We start from the raw sequence: 17,895 nt of genomic DNA, 5'->3' as shown, positions 1-17,895 counted from the left end.
TATACTTTTTAGAGTCGTCCAACTCCACCTGATTATACGCCTGTGTCAGGTCAATTTTTGAAAACACGCGGGCACCATTGAGTCTCACTAGAAGGTCATCTATCTTAGGAAGCGGATACCTATCAATCAGTAAGGCGGGGTTCAAGGTCACTTTGTAATCTGCACAGATTCGTAAACCCCCATCAGCTTTACGTACCGGTACCAGCAGCGTGGCCCACTCCGACGTGTCGACCGGCTCCATGACGCCGCAGCGCAGCATCTCGTCCAGCTCCGCCTCGACGCGGTCGCGGAGCGCATACGGCAGCGGCCGCGCGCGGCAGAACACCGGCGTAGCCCCTTCACGCACTCGGAGTGTCGCTTTTCCACCACTAAACCGCCCGAGTCCTCCGCTAAATAACTCCTTATATCTGTCGAGCAAAGTACATAAATCATTGTTAAGGGACTCGTTAAAGTTAAATAAATACTCTTTATAAAACCTAGGTACCCGAATCTGTAACTCCGCTAGCCACTATCTGCCTAATAGCGGGGTAGTGCCACCCCCAATAACAAAAAGTTCTAACTTTTTCAACCGGTTTTGAAATCTAACAACGGGCCTTATGACCCCTAGGGGTCTAACACGGCGTCCATCAAAAACTTTAACACCAAAGGAAACTGTTCCAACCGTCTGTATTTAAAGTACTTATCATAAGTATCACTACTTATACACGACACAGCGCTCCCTGTGTCTATCTCCATAGACATGACTTCATCATCTACACATAACGATAGGCTTACCGATTTATAATCGTTTAGGCAGAGATGATACCGGTCTTCTTCGACGTCGGACCCCGACGTACCCTCTTCTTCATACTGAGTCTCGCCATCCTCCGCCCGGACATGGTGTATGGCGCGACTGGGGCGGCGCGCGCCCCTGCGGGCGCCGGAGCCCAGGCGCCGGGCGCCGCCGCCGCTGCTGCCGCTCGACCCACGAGCGCTGCCGCCCGAACCACGGGCGCTGCTGCCATTACCTCCTGCCATCCTTGCAGGGCACACGCGTTTTAAGTGACCTGTGTTACCACATTTGTTACACTGAAAATCTTTGTAAGGACATTGGACGTCACGGTGACCTAACTTTCCGCATACTGCACAGATTCCTTTGTTAACGCCATTACCGCCACGCGGCTGCCACGATGTGAGCGCATGTACCGTCTCAGCTCTCTCTCCCGCATCGCCCTTCTCGCTCACACTCGGGCGTTCCACCATTGCTGCATCCTGCTCGGCCGCTTCCAATGATAGGGCTAGCTGTACGGCCTTAATATAGGTTAAACCAGTCTCCGCGAAAAGGCGTTGTCTAATTGTGTCTTTCTTTTACCTTTTAACCCACACACAAATTGGTCCCGCAGATTATCCCCTAATGTTGTGGAGAATTCGCAATGCTTGGCTAATTTTTTAAGGTCCGATAGATACTGAGCGACCGCCCTTACCTCCCTTACCTTACCTCCCTGTCGCCTCTGACGCAACCGGTATCGTTCCGCCATGAAAGATGGTTTTGGTTCGATGTGCTCAGACATTATCTTAATAACCTCCGCATAAGTCATATCTGCTGGTTTCTTTGGACTTGTCAAGTTGCTAAGGAGCTCATATGCCTCTTCCCCCATAACGGCAATCAAGGTCGGCAACTGCAAGTTCTCCTTGATGTCGTTGGCTTTGAAATACATACTCACGCGTTCCACATAAGTACTCCAATTGCCCGTTGAAACCTCGAACGCTTTTATTTTTCCCACGGACATCTTTATACGACATTCAGCCAATTCTAGGTTCTTAAATTCCCATCTTCGTCGCCACTGAGATATATGAATAAATGAAACGCACACGCGTCGGGTCACTTAGATATTTATTGCGAGACTAAACGGCCTGCAGAGGGCGCATCCGAATGCACCGCGATATGAGAACATGACAAGTACCGTTAGGTAAGTAAGTATAGGTACATACATTACACATGCCATGACTCTTCTCTTTCCGCACAGACTATATTGTATTTGTTACGCAGAATGGTCAAAACCCCTAGTGTAAATTTCATCCCATCAAAAACATTACATGTAAAAAGGTGCAAGTCTCGCAACGCTTCTACTACAAAAAAAGTTTTGAGATGTAATGTGAAACCAAGTCGGTTATTTTAATCAGTGCCAGGGGGTGTTAAAACCATATCAATAAGATATCTTTAATTTGTAATACGTATAATGACTTGGCAATCGCACATAATCAGGGGTCGGACAAAAAGTGCGGATGACGTCAAACCTTTACTTTACCTACTATTTGTAGGAACTGCAACAGTAACTTTGTAATATCATATATTTATATGGGATTACAAACTTACTTATGCAGTTCTTAGATCTTTAAAACGTGACTGATATTGCAATATTTTTAGGTTTTCCCTTTATGTGGCCATTAAACCCTAACTCTGTACCAAATTTCAGCTCTCTGAGTTTATGGGAAGTACTAAGTTCTATTCTGATGATCATGAGTGAGTGAATGAGTGTCATAAATGCGAAACTTTGCTTTCGCTTAACTTCGGAACAAAATGACCTACAGACTTGAAATTTTGGATTTTAAGTATGTGATTATAGCTTACTGGATGACGAAAATTTCTGCGTTCTGGTCTTATCCAGAGGTTCTCAAATAGGGGCCTGAAAATGCGGCGAAATGGTTCCAGTAAAGGATGGTACGGCAGTTTGCTTCGCGCTCGACTTGGCGGGGGCACTGCCGTGCCCCCAGATTCGATAGCGTGAGCGTTCGCGTTTGCGTTATGTCTATTTTTGTATGGGACTTTGAACAGCGCGCCAAGTGGGATGTGTGTGTTTTGGGAACTTAAAATTCCATACAATATCACACTTAAAACGCAAACGCGTACGTCACGTCACGCTATCGAAATAAATTTACACTAGGGGTACAAAATGGAGTACTACAATTTTGAAGTATACTGAGGGTGTACTGCCCGTATCACTGTTGCATAGGTATTCGAAAGGTACAGGGGCAGATACCGAAATTTCTAGTTTCTCGGTAGGCCTAAGGCCGGTGTGCGTTAACAGTGCACCGAAATAATAAGAAAAGTACCTACCTACATACTACATGGCAGTAAAAACGTAAATTCTATATTTCAATAAGACTCCATTGAAATATCCTAAGTATAAACTACAATGAGAGTTGCTGGAGATAACGCCTAACTCACATTACACCTAAGCTGGCTCTATAACTATTAGTTTATTCTTAGTTTACTTCACCGCCTTAGTTTTAGATAGGTAAGGTGACATGCACAGAATACCTACCAACTTTCATGAAAGTGCATTAAGCATAAGGCATGGTTTTCACCGGATGAAAGTTCGATTTGCTCGTTATCTAAGACAATGCCAGCGCGAGCTACGCGCTATGTATTTAGCTGATAGCGTATTTTTCCGCTTTGTAGCGAAAAGCACCGAAAACCCGAATAACTGTCAGTGAATGTGTTAAATGACTTTACCGAAGTGTTAGAATATGGCATAAAATCGATATGATGCTGTTAGGCACCTAACCTGACGACCATGATCCCACAAATAATTCGAAACCCATTCAGGAAGCGAAACCGATGCGACAATTGAACTATAAAGGGGCCCACTGATGATAAGTCTGCCGGATGATATCGGCCTGTCAGTTTAACCCTTAAATGCATAGTGTTGCCAAATGTCTACAAAGCATTCGACAGCTCACAGATTAATTCTATTTGTTCCTATATACTATTTCAATAGTAAAACTAATAAATTTTCCGAATCATTACATAAATTTACGCAGTATTTTAATTTATAAAAATTACATTTGTTTATAGACGAAATGTCGGAAAACTTGGAAAAACCTGGAAGTTGATGATTTTTAGGATGTCATTTTGGGCAGATTTTTCGGGGTTTGTAATTATTTTATATTTAAAAACTTTATCATAGGTATATCACAAATAGTGTACCTTTCTAATGGTAGTAAAAAAATTCATATATCTATTACTGAAAATTACATATTTACATAAATATGATTTAGCCAATTCAACTTCTAACACTGATTTCGCAGTGAAAATCGAAGTTATATTTTTTTTACTATTTTTCCTAGAATCAAACAATGATGTGATACATATATTAATTTCGGGCAAAAAGAAAAAGTCATGCATTTAAGGGTTAACGCAAAAGGTGACAGCTCCGAACAACTGACAGGCCGATATCGTCCGGCAGACTGATCTTTAGTGGACCTCTTTATGTATGTATGTATGTATGTATGTATGTATGTCACTTTATTGCACATAAACAAGTTTACATAAAACGGACAAAAACAAAACAAAAATAAAAATGTTATGTACAAAGGCGAACTTATCCCTAAAAGGGATCTCTTCCAGCTAACCTTTGACCTCTCTCTCTCTCTTTGAGTGGACCTCTTTAAATACGCTAATCACTTTCACACCAGTGAGTCAAGTGCTTTATTCGCTCGAATAGTCCTGAATCACGCGAGGTATAATTTGCTATGCGATTCCAAGCAGGCATAACTTACAAACTAACTGGATGCAAAGTTAGGTTAGCTCCTTATCGGGGAGTTCTTATTGGAAGTGTCTGAACCTGTTCAAATTTATGCGATTTAGACGTGACTTTTACTTTTTCCGACTAGATTTAAGTTCAACTTCCAATTGAGCTACGGAAGCCTACCAGAACCTTGCAAACCTTTTCTTCCCATACACGCCTTTGGGATATCAGTTGCAGACGTATTTGCTTGTTATTTTTAATTTAGATTGATGTCGTTGAAGTGCCCACATTTTTCTTAGTAGTCTTGTTCTAAATAGCAACCGCCATGCATCCTAACGGATTCATTTCTTATTACCCTTCGAAACACGGTATTCTATGGTATTAAATTTTTATATAAGTAATATATATATAAAATTAAAATCATCCCGAAAGCATCTGTGAGGTGATGGATGCAAGGCCCTCGAGTGTAACGTAACGTTTGTTATCCGTGTGTGAAATGTAATGTAATTTACCTAATTGTTCTATGTTGTTAATGTGTAGTGTTAGTTTCATGACGTATTGGTTTACTGTAATGTCATGTAAACGTATTTATAAATAGATAATAAATTATCTTGCATTTTGGTTAAATATGAATCCATTAAGTAAAAGCACATTGCAAGCATCTTACATTTTAAACTAATGTGCAATCTTTCAGAAAACACTCGTCGCTTCACACGAGGATAGGGTTGTCACATTAAATAAATTAAATATCCTGACAAAAGGTCCGACATTTCTCTAAAAATCCTGACATTTCCCGGACGGTTATTTCTCCACAAATCACTTTTTAACTCGAAATTTTAAAATAATTTATATTTATTAAGAACCCACTTTTTGCCAACGAACAATTTACCATTAGGGGTCATCCACTAATTACATCAATACAATTTTGATTTTAAGAGTCTCCCACCCCTCATGCCACACTTTTTTATAGGATAAAGATAGGTCGTTAATACGTACTGTCACACTTGGCATCACAATACTTGGCATTTCCCGCAATCCTGACAAAGGACCACAAATCCTGACATGTCATGGGAAATCCTGATGCATGGCAACCCTACATGAGAAGCGCATTGAAGCTAATACAACTAGACAATGTTGAGAAAATTGCGATTCCAGCAGATTTCGAGTGAAATTACTGGAAAGGAACGTTGTCACATTATCGGCTTGTAAAACTACGGTACCAAAAGTTAGGCCAAGACACAGAATAAGTAATAGTATTATCATACAGAACGGACACGCACCGCCCCGCCCCGACTCGGATTACCTCGCCCGCGACAGGCCGCGACGTGAATGTGTGCGTAAGTCGCTCTACTGAGATTCCGTCAGGATTCCGTCAGAAACTCAATGACGCGTGTACAGACGTGCCGCGCACACATATAAACGCAAATCATTTTTGATGTAAGGCGTGTCCGCCCTGTGGCCAAGATAAGTCTGCAACGATTATGATGGCACACGCAGTGCAAGTGTTAGTTTAAACGTCAAACTTCTGTGAAATTATGACGTATAATAACACTTGCACTGCGTGTGCTATCAAAATTGTTGCAGACTTATCTTGGTCTAACTCTATACATTTCGATCTTTGTTATGGCAAAAGTTCACGAGAACTTGGTATATAATGGAATCCAATATCTCCAAAAGTTCATGAAACTCGTGATATCTGTCACCCAACGTTGCACAAACAAGACTAAAGTGAAATTTTGTTTGACAAGCGCAAACTTGGTGAAATCTGGTCAGATATTAAATTTCCAGACTTACCTCAAGTACGGTGAGATTTTATTAAAGATTGCGTTTTAATAATGAAGCCTTTTTAGGGTACCGTACCCAAAGGGTAAAAACCGGACCCTATTACTAAGACTCTAGTGTCCGTCTGTCTGTCTGTTATCAGGCTGTTTTTGTATGGCATTTTGAACAGCGCGCCAAGCTCGTTTTGGAAACTCAAAATCCCATACAAAATGAAACTTAACGCAAACGCGCACGTCACGTCACGCTATCGAATGAAATTTACACTAGTACCACTACCACCAGTTTGACACTGGCATAAACGCCATCGAGAACGTAATTTACTTTCCATGCATCTCGCTCGTATTCGCATATTAGGGCAAGCGAGATGTGTAGAAAGTAAATTACGTTCTCGAAAGCGTTTATGTCAGTTTTGACACTGTCAACGAGTCATGGTACGGGCTTAGGGGTACTTGTGTGTCGCGATGCGCGAAACGCCCTTACACTAATGACCTTACCTACTTAGCAATGGGCCCCATATAGACATTTGATCCTCAAAACAAACCTGATCGACTGACCCACTTAATAAAAACCGGTAAAGTGCGAGTCAGACTCGCGTTCCAAGGGTTTCCTACATTAGGTACCCAATTTTTAATAATGTAGTTTTTTTATGTGGAACGTGAATGAAGGGTCTTTAAAAATCCGTAGGGGTTGAAAACACCAAGTAGTCAAAAACTAAGTAATTAAGTCAGACTCATACGCTTGACTGCACATTTCTAATAGGTTTTCCTGTCATCTATAGGTAAATAACAATTTTTTGTATATTTTTCAAAATTTTAGACCCAGTAGTTTCGGATATAAAGGGGGGGGGGGGGATGGTCGGACAGACGGAGAGACGCACGAGTGATCCTATAAGGGTTCCGTTTTTTTCCTTTTGAGGTACGGAACCCTTAAACACTTGTATCTGTAGCAGCTCCGGAATACACTGTGCATGGTCGAACAAACTTGGCTCATTTTTCTATTTTCTTTGATCAGTGCACTTGAAAGATAGAATAAAATTCATTCGTTAGTTCGCGAGAAGTCACGCGGACCACTGGGCAGGCTTAATTGGCTCCACTGTGCACAGAAATAAAATAAAATTAATTTACTTAGGTACCAATTTATTTGAAGTATTTATTTGAATGTCTTTCAGCAAGAATCGGCTCCAGTTGGTGATTGGTGTTAAAAAACCGGCCAAGTGCGAGTCGGACTCGCGCACCAAGGGTACCATTAGGTACGCAAAAACGCACTATTGTTGTATGGGAGCCCCACTGAAATATTTATTTTATTCTGTTTTTAGTATTTGTTGTTATAGCGGCAACAGAAATACATCATCTGTGAAAATTTCAACTGTCTAGCTATCTTGGTTCATGAGATACAGCCTGGTGACAGACTTGACAGACAGATAGACAGACGGACAGTGGATTCTTAGTAATAGAGTCCTGTTCTTACCCTTTGGGTACGGAACCCTAAAAACAATTAGGTTGCCTGCATTTTCAAAATTAGTAGATATTTCCCATTTTCCGGCTTTCAAAGTACGCCAATACCCCAATAATCCCTATCCGTATTTCGAGTAGCCAAATTTGAAATAATCACAATTCAAATCTCATTTCCATATTGATATGGAACGATAAACGCAAACGAAACTAATATTTGTAGAAAATTAAATATGTTTGAAACTACCATTTTGCGAATAAGTTAATAACCCCTTACTGCATGTAATAAAAAATATTTATTTAAATTTGAACTGTAATAGCTGTCTATAGAGTTGAATATCATATCCGCCACATATGGCATTGTAAGCGGTATCGGATTAAATGTGAATGTGTAAGCTTTCGTTTGCCCGAAGGCATGAAATGTTAGTGAAATAGTTTTAATATTAGAATCCTGAAAATTTAATCTCACGAGACTCGTGTAATTAATTTGGAGCAGCATTAGGAGTTGAAAATCGCAACTGGTTTTGATATTGATTAAAATAATAAACATTTTGTTCCCGTTTCATACCCCACGCACTGAATAACCTATCACACTATTTAGGACATGAAACAATCATCATCATCATATTTTTATTAAAATTTCATTGCAAGTTTGAGAAAAGCACTAAGTATACATATCTCGGCGAGAAACGGGGTTGCCGCCAGCGTATCCGTATTCGAACTCGCTACGCTCGGCCTGCAACCTGCCTCTCCCTTCGTTTACCGGCCTCTGTAGTAATGTACTATTTACTGAGCATAATATTGTTGTTTAATAAAAAAAAAGCTTTCGTTTTTGTATCAAAAGCAATGGATTTTGAACATAATAAATATTGTTTTAATTAATTAAACGATTGTAAATTGTTTTAATTTTGTAATTTACTTGTAAATAAGAAAGATCCTAAATTTTTTTGTAAACGTAAATATTTTTGTGCCAGATGTGATATTATTAATAGATCGCAAACAAAATATGGAGGCATAGTCTTATCAAAACCTTATTAAGAACGCCTTGACGAGAGTAGAATAGAACAGGCGACGCAAGTGCTGAAATAATTAGTGTTGCCGCGCCCGGCGCCATTATGCCGCGCCCGACTTGCTGAAAGCTAATTAATTTAAGATGCACTAGCTAATGACGGGAGTTTTAGGTGTCTAGGAACTGGGTTAGAGTTTTTAACTAGGGTTATACTTTGGTACATACAGAGCCCGTACCATGAGTCACTGACAGTGTCATAACTGACATTTACGCTATCGAGAACGTAATTTACTTTCTATACATCTCGTTTGCACTAATATGCGAGTACGAGCGAAATGTATAGAAAGTAAATTACGTTCTCGACGGCGTTTATGTCAGTAACAAACTGATGGTAGCCGTACTGAGGGCCTACCGTGAACCACGTTCGACGTGTTGTATCTCTGTCGCACTTGTAATTTCGTACGTAAGTGTGACAGGGAGGCAACACGTCGAACGTGGTTCGCGGTAGGCCTTCAGAACCCCTAGTGTAAATTACATTCGATATATATAACGTAATGGACCCTATAATGGACGTGGAACCGGTAATGGGACATAAAACCACAAATCCTCTAAAATAAGTATGTAAAAGTAGTTTATAAACACTGGCAATATTTTACCATAAATAAGAGTCATAGAGCTGTTTAAGTTTTACTTTTTATTAATTTCGGTTAATTTTTAAGAAATTGGCGCCAACCCAAAAGTTGTCGTGTCACTGGAAAAAATAACCAGTAAGAATTCTTAACAACTTCGCTAAGAGAGGTGAGTTCATATATTAAATTGTAATTAATTATTACTTGGTGTAAACTAGAATGTGTTTTGTTAATTGCATTTACCATGAGATAAGGTATACAACACATTATGTTGTGACTCTAGAGATGTATAAAAAATAGAGGTATTTTGCCCAATCCCATTATAGGAGCTGTAAAACTGCATACCTCCTATGATGGGATAATTTACATGATGCTTGCCATGGCGTAATTTAATGTTTAAACAATACAGAAGTATAATGTAGTTACTCGTACGAACTATGTCAGGAGGTCTTCCCGGACTTCGGATAAATTAATATCGTTTTTACAAAATTTTATTTAACTTGCCCTGTTAGTTTGTATACAGGGTGGATTTTCTTTTTGGGTTAGTGAGGGCAGCTACCAGATCCCGTGCTGCGACGAGAAAACGGTCTTAGAAAACCTTCCCTCGATTTCAAATTAATGAAGATTGGCTTTTACAGATTTTGGAAAAAACATACAGGGTGCGAGAAAAAGGTAATTTTTGACAATCTTTTTTTTGATGCCAATCGATCCTATTCCTATTGAGGATCAAAAGCTTGTATGGAACTAAAAAAAAATTCCGGCTAGAAAAGCCACAAATCGAGGAAAACTTTTCCCATACAATTTGTATGCAAATCAAAACTTTTATTTTTCACATGCTATTTTTCTATGCCAATTGATTCCATTCTTATCTAGTATCAATAGTTTCTTTGAGGTCAACTTACGATAATGTACTAAAAAGCCACAAATTAATAAAAAAAAATTCCATAGGTACATTTACTATGGAGAAAATGTGAAATTTAATTTTGACCCCAAAAAAACTATTGATACTGGATAGGAATGGAATCGATTGGCATACAAAAATAGCATGTGAAAAATATAAGTTTTCATTTTCATACAAATTGTATGGGAAAAGTTTTCCTCGATTTGTGGCTTTTCTAGCCGGAATTTTTTTTAGTTCCATACAAGCTTTTGATCCTCAATAGGAATGGGATCGATTGGCATCAAAAAAAAAGTTTGTCAAAAATTACCTTTTCCTCGCACCCTGTATGTTTTTTCCAAAATCTGTAAAAGCCAATCTTCATTAATTTGAAATCGAGGGAAGGTCTTCTAAGACCGTTTTCTCGTAGCAGCACGGAATCTGGTAGCTGCCCTCACTGACCCAATAAGAAAATCCACCCTGTATTAGTTAGTGTGGTTCAAATCTTGGAAATGGCATTTGAGTTGAAATTTTGGATACGTATGCACATCGGATGACAATGCAATCGGGTGACAAAAATGACTAATAACTAGTTTTTTGCCAAAAACTTATTCCCTATTCCAATATCTTATACTGATAGGGTATGCCCATTATAGGGGGCCCATTACTGGATCCACGTCCATTACCGGGGTTCCATTACTGGAGCTTTGGTGTCCATGACTGGAGAAAAAAAACATACTTTTAATTTATTAATTATGTGGAAACTAACTGCAGTATCTTTGATACAACACGCCTGAAACATGAAAGAAGGATAGGATATTCATCTTTTAACAAGCTAAGCGGTAGAACTTTTACATGTATCAGGGAAATATCACAAATACTCAAAATTTCCTCTTAAATGTCCCATGACTGGTGCCGTTACTATAGCGTGACGAGCGTTCGCTGAACGTTAAGTATTTTGTGGATGTACCGCCCTATTTAAAAATATAAGTAGTTTCCATAATTTTGGCAATTTTTTAATCGTGACAAGAACCTACAAACCGTACAGTCAATGTGGCTAATTCCGTCATCTATAGGGTATATTCCGTTTACTAGCGTTTTTCTCGAACAACGAACAAAATTGATAATTTCATCGACAAAGCAGCGATTGTTTTTAGTGTCAGCAATCAAAAGCAGATGGTATTTTTTCCTACGATTGAAAATCAAAAAAATATACGCTCGTGGACGGAATAGTCCTTATGACGGGATTAGCCACATTGCCCTTATTTCTTTTTTGTGGAACAGTCAACAGCGCGCGCGGGGCGTTTTGGAAACTCAAAATCCCACACAAAATGACACATAACATAACGGAGAAAAAGTTACAAGTTTCAAGGATCATCCGATTTCGATAAATTTGCTACTGTGTGTATAATATTATATACAGCTAGAGGCGATAATCTTCAAAGGTACGAATCAATCACACAGTACGTCGTGAAAAGAATCCATTTTCACCTAATAGTGCTTACTAGGCAAAATCTGATGGATTCGGGGGAAATCTGATAGAATTCTCGTATTTTCTATATGGCATTAGGTGAATACGATGTTAAAATGTGTCAGGTGATTCTTTAGGTGCAAATAATCTAATAGAATTTATACAGCATGTATTTTTGATACTACTACAATTACCACATATAGTTTGTCAAATGACTGTCTTATTTCAAACATAAGACAGAGAGAATCATCTTTGTCTTACACTAGTACTAGCACCCAAAAGAAAAGGATGAGTATAGTTTTCCTGGTTCTTACTGACTGACAAATTGGTTGGAACATATTACTTATACATACCACATAGGGAGTTTAGGATGAACCTAATCCCATGAAATGGCACTAGTTTTTACGAAAGATTTTGCAATTCGAATCGATGCCATGATGATCGATGATGTAAACTCTTAGCAGCAATTTAAATAGGTGACCTAGTCCAGTGGGTCTATTCTCGCAGGGATTTGACGTGCATTGCAATTTTTATTTATTTATTTAAGAAACAAACAGTCGTTTACAAACAAGAATATTATAATATTTCTTACAATAAGACCTGGAGTTTCCTTATTATATAAATTGCAGTCTACAAAATATAGCAACAAAAACATAAGGTACTAGGTTAGTATCAACGTAGGTATATGTAGGTAGACTCACGAGAGTCAGCGCAAGATTTGTACCAAACTGTCAAATTTATTTTATAAGAAACCAAAATATAACAAAAAAATATATATATATAAATCCTCGCTAACCCTCGTGAATCGACCCATAGGTAAATTTATGTATAAATAAAAGAAAAAAGCTTAAGTGTAGAAATTAATGAGGAGGTAGTGTCATAATTACCGGAAAGTGACATACATAACTAATTAAAAATGTAAATTAATTAACTACCGAAAAGCACGTTTTAGTGAGTTAATGGAACAGTTAAACAAATCTAAATTGTTAAGTTTTTCATTTTCGTTAAAAAGTTTACAGACACGTCTTATAAATACATTTTCATGTATGTTGCATGTTCTGCTGTAGGGAATGGTAAACATTTTTTTCTTCTGACAGTGGCGCTGACGTCTACGAGGAACTCTCAAATATATTTGATGTAGTAGTGAGGGGACATCTAACACATTGCTCATTATTTTGAAAAGTAGGACAGAGTCTACACAGTCTCGTCGACTAACAAGAGTTTGGAGTTTATGATGTATCAGCGACTCATTGTAGTTAAGGTGAGTATGACCAGTTCTAAAATCGAGGGTTCTAACAAACTTCTTCTGTATTCTCTCCACTCTTTCAATATGAACATTATGATAGGGTTTCCAGACTGCGCAGGCAAATTCGAGGTGACTGCGGACAAAACTGTTAAAAAGGATTTTGTAAGTGACACTATTTTTAAATGGCTTTCCTACTCGTAAAATGAAACCTAGTTGTTTGTACGCCTTTTTTATAACCGAGTCTAAATGAGGTATAAACGATAGTTTTGAGTCCATAGTAACTCCAAGATCTCGGATTTGTGTTACTCTACTCAGACGATTGTTGCCTAATGTAAAACTATAGTTTACATTATGTTTTTTCTTAGAAAAGCTTATTACGCAACATTTATTTAAGTTTAGAAATAAATTATTTTGAGTACAAAATGTCTCAAAATTTATTAAGTCATCTTGGAGTAAGTAATAATCTTCAATAGAATTAATTATCTTATAAATTTTTGTATCATCTGCGTAGAGCAGCACTTTCGAGTTTTTAATATATTTATCTATGTCATTAATAAAAAGCGTAAACAGTAAAGGGCCTAAATGAGATCCCTGTGGTACTCCGGAACTAATAGACTTCCATTGAGAGGCGTAACCTGCTAGAACAACACATTGGCTCCGATTCTCTATATACGATTTAATCCAGCGGAATAGGTCTCCGTGTATTCCAAGGTGCCAAAGCTTGAGTAAAAGTGTATCGTGACATATTTTGTCAAAAGCCTTGGCAAAATCTGTATACACTGCCTCTACACATGCGCCTCTATCCATCGCTACTACGATATCATTAGTGAAAGTCAATAGGTTAGTGTCAACCGAACGACCTTTATAGAAACCGTGTTGATTAAGGCTAATGTGATTTTTGACTACTTGGGAGAGTTGATTTGTGACTATCTTTTCGAAAATTTTGTTAAATTGGCATAATTTTGAAATCGGCCTATACTGTTCAATATTTTGGCTAACTTGACCCTTGGGGATAGGAGTTACGAAAGCTTTTTTCCAAATTTCAGGAACGCAACCCGTTTTAATTGATTTTTGGAAAAGAATAGTGAGCGGGGTTGATAAGTTCGCTGAGCATTTTTTAATAAAAATTGGATGAATACCATCAGGGCCTGCACCTTTGTTGGTATTGATTGTATTCAATAGCCTATGGACGATGGCACGATTAATATATATACTACCTGCGTCAATTAAGGGTTCAGTTGTTGGCACCAAGGTGATGATACTCGCAAATTAGTATCTGACTTTTCAAAAACGGAGTGAAAGTGATCATTAAATAAGTTACAAATTTCTGCACCGTCTGAGGTTGTGCGGTCTTTATATTTCATAGTCTTTGGTATTTTATTTTTAGTATTAATAGACTTAATATACGACCAGAAATAATTTGGATGTGATTTAATTTTGTTTTCCGCGTAGGATATATAACCGTTGTAGCACTGTAATTCCATTTTTTCTGCGCGTTTACGTAATATTTTAAAGGTCTCGTAGTCCAAAGGATTACGGTATTTTTTCCATAACCTATGGAACTTACGCTTTTCACTTAGCAACTTTCTTAATGGTTTCGTGTACCACACCGGGACCGACGATGAAACATTAATCCTACGAGTAGGGATGTGATTATTAATAAGTTTATTTAAAATATCGTAGAATTTTGTAACACAGCTAGTCAAATCACTATTTTCAAAGAGTGAATACCAATTTACTTTAGATAATTCCAAGTTAATCTTGCTATAGTCACCACAATTAAAATTATAAATAAAACTAGGAATCGGCCTAAGAGTGGGTTCAAATCTTAAAGTGATGTCTATAGTTAACGCTTTGTGGTGACTATCTTCAAGCGTGAGTGGCTGGTCGCATGCAGCGACTGTGCACTCTGTACTGCAAAAAATAAGGTCGAGAATGCGCTTGTTAACGTTATGTACACAATTAAATTGTTTTAATTCAGTGAATGACAAAAAATCGTGCATTATTCTTGTTGTGTAAGTGTGTCCCGTCATTAAAAGCATTCCCGGGGACGAGTGAGCCAGCCACTCGGCCTCCGGTATATTAAAATCTCCGGTTATCAAAAATAAATCATTCGGCCTTTCAACAATAATTTGACTAGCTATTTCAAAAAATGAGTTAAGTGTATCCCTATGTGCAGTACCTTGAGGAATATAAATACAGGCTATATTAAAAAAAAGGACTGTTGTTGTGTATTGTGACTATTGTGAGCGCTTCGTTCACACGGGTCGAGCGGGACAGACACCCATACACAATCACAAAAGGCGCGCGGCGGCACGGGCCAATCGCGGTGCACCGGCTGGCAGCGCGCGCGAACCGCCACCGCTGAGCCACCACCGCGCATCGCGCCACTTTCGGCCGACCGGTCGCACCGAAAAACGTTAAAACTCGAATCAAAAAATTCACCATCATAAAAATCTGGAGTTAGCCAGGTTTCCGTCAAACAAATAAAGTCGTAGTCTGATTGAGCCACTTTAGAGAAGAACTCACTAGCTTTTGTTCGTAATCCCCTCACATTTTGGTAATATCCATTAAAAACCGTATCAGCCATTTTCAGTTAGTAAAAAAGTTTCCAAACATGATATTAGATTTATTGAGTACATAGCGCCAGCCAGAAGTAATAAATAAATATATGGGTTCAGTTTTGACATATTGTTGTAGATAAGGAAAAATATATTATAGTGTTGAATAATATATTTAAAAGACGTGCATGCATAGTATTTACGTAACAGAACACAAAAAATATTTCTACGTACTAAAACGTTTCCAGTATTACTAGTGTTACGTTTATATAGTGTGTATTTAACGGCCATATAATGGAAAAGACAAAGATATTGAGTGCATTTTAAACCGGTAGACAATGTGAATGTATATATCAGAATGTGAAACATGACAGAGGGATATAGGTACAACAATGGATGTATAGTCGGTAGTATCATAGATAGTCACTTGATCTTATTGAGATCAGATTCGTTACTTATTATTATAACTTTACTTTGGTCGGTTTTTCGAACGAAAATTTTACAGTCCCGAATCCATAGATAAGAATAGTTTTGTTCCAGCCTCAGTTGTCTAGCCTGCTTCAGTAATAACTTATTTGCCGGGGTCAGGTGGTCGCCGACGTACACGGCGGCGGCCGGCCCCGGTAGGCCGATGTCAGCTGTTGTCAGGCCGCGGCGCGCTCGCACGGCAACGAGTAATTCATTTTTACGATTGCGCTGCGTAAATCTAACAATAATTGCCGGCGGTCTGCTATTCTTTAGCGCTTCATCCTGGTTTGATTGAAAGCGGCGTACCCGGTGAATAACGTCAACATCACTGTTTTCTAGTTGATAACCGACCTTGGTAGATATGTCACGGAGGATGGTCTTTAAGTTTTCTCCCTTGGAGTACGGTATGCCGGAGATCTCCAAATTATTGAGCATTGTCTGTTTGCGTTATTTTCGATGACTAAGCGGTTTATAGTTTCCTGAGCTTCATCAAGAGATTTAGTCATTGAAGTTGTGGAGGCAATTTTTTTCTCGGCTGAGGTAATTCTATTCTCAAAATCAGTCAAGCTGGCATTAACATGCGATTGTGTCTCCTTAATGCTTTCTGATAATGATTTAAATTCGCTTAATTGATCCCGAATTTCAGACCGTATGTCCTCACGCATGTCCGTTAACATTTGATCTTGCGACTTAGTGAATTCCTTAAATACGGCCATCATATCTTTCCTAAAAGTAGCAAGCTCCTGTTTAATATCACATTCTGTGTCCGGTTGTTTCCTCTTCCGAGTGGTGATGTGATGCATTTCTTGGTCTCCAAGGGTCGAAAGATCCGGCTGCGATTCACTTTTATTACTAGGCGAACGAAGAGTAGCCATATTTTAGTTTGTCGCGGGTGATTACACACAAAACCGAATTCTTTGGAGTTGTTTATCTACAAGTAAGCGGCCGGCACTACACACACGCGAGGGGGTGAAGAGCAGGGTCTCTCGTACTCAAAGGTAACAATTACAAGGAAGAGTCGGCCTTAAAGGCCCCGGTAATAACGTTGAATTTTGAATGTTCGGTATATTAAAATAATCGTAATTAAACTAGTACACGACTGCGCCTTTCGTTGCACAAGACCGAACTGAGGACAGATTGGTCAGGAGGATTCTAAAATATTTATACCCCTTAAGTGTCCATAGGCAACGGAAAATGTTATCGGGCGCGCTGGAGGCTTGCTTACCTTGCCACCGAAGTGATATAAAAAATGTTATTTTTTTTGTTTTATTGAAAATTGTCTTGAATAACATGCAATTGAATTGAGTCGGAATAACATGCTCGAAAATGTTCGCGTACTTTTAATCGAAGCAGAGCAAGAGGTAAAGGGAAGCAACAAGTTAAGTGTACTCGCATATACAGTGTACTCTCGTATACCAGAGTACCCCTAGTGTAAATTTCATTCGGTAACGTGACGTGATGTACGGGTTTGCGTTAAGTGCCATTTTGTACGGGATTTTGAGTATCCAAAACGTCCCGCTTGGCGCGCTGTTCAAAATCCCATACAAAAATAAATAATAACGCAAAGGCGAACGCTAGTCACGCTATTGAATGAAATTAAAATGTTCACTAGGGGTTCTTTACAGGGTCGGTCACACATGTTACACGCCTGGAATTGCAACAGTGTATAGGCTACAAGAACCGCTTACCATTATTACTCGGAATTAAATTGTGTGTACGAGAATTTGGGCGTACTTTTAATGGAAGTAGAGCAAGTTGCAAAGGGGATCAAGTGTGTCACGGCCCGTGATCGGGACGTCCCGATAAATTAGCGGGACTGACGGACGGCTTATGCGAAGACTTTACGCTGTAATTGGCTGTGTGAATCTAAAATTCTTTATTCTTTATTTA

The 17,895-nt window shown here is 38.8% G+C and overlaps 1 protein-coding gene across 1 annotated transcript; it reads right to left on the bottom strand.

The window, feature by feature from the left end:
• Nucleotides 1–268: 268 nt before the first annotated feature.
• Nucleotides 269–1,341, bottom strand: LOC134662977 (uncharacterized). Its single transcript, XM_063519283.1, has 2 exons — nt 775–1,341; nt 269–407 (listed from the first exon to the last, which is right to left on the bottom strand). Exons 1-2 carry the CDS (start codon nt 1,240–1,242, stop codon nt 402–404), a joined length of 474 nt encoding a protein of 157 aa, XP_063375353.1. The 5' UTR covers nt 1,243–1,341; the 3' UTR covers nt 269–401.
• Nucleotides 1,342–17,895: the final 16,554 nt, after the last annotated feature.

Source organism: Cydia amplana, chromosome 3 (genome assembly GCF_948474715.1).
Source record: "Cydia amplana chromosome 3, ilCydAmpl1.1, whole genome shotgun sequence".
Lineage (NCBI taxonomy): Eukaryota > Metazoa > Arthropoda > Insecta > Lepidoptera > Tortricidae > Cydia > Cydia amplana.
The sequence above is the reverse complement of the archived record's forward strand: the minus strand, read 5'-3'. Positions and strand labels throughout refer to the sequence as shown.

Excerpts from the sequence above, each read along its gene's own strand:
- LOC134662977 (XM_063519283.1), bottom strand. The coding sequence starts at position 1,242 with ATGGTGGAACGCCCGAGTGTGAGCGAGAAGGGCGATGCGGGAGAGAGA.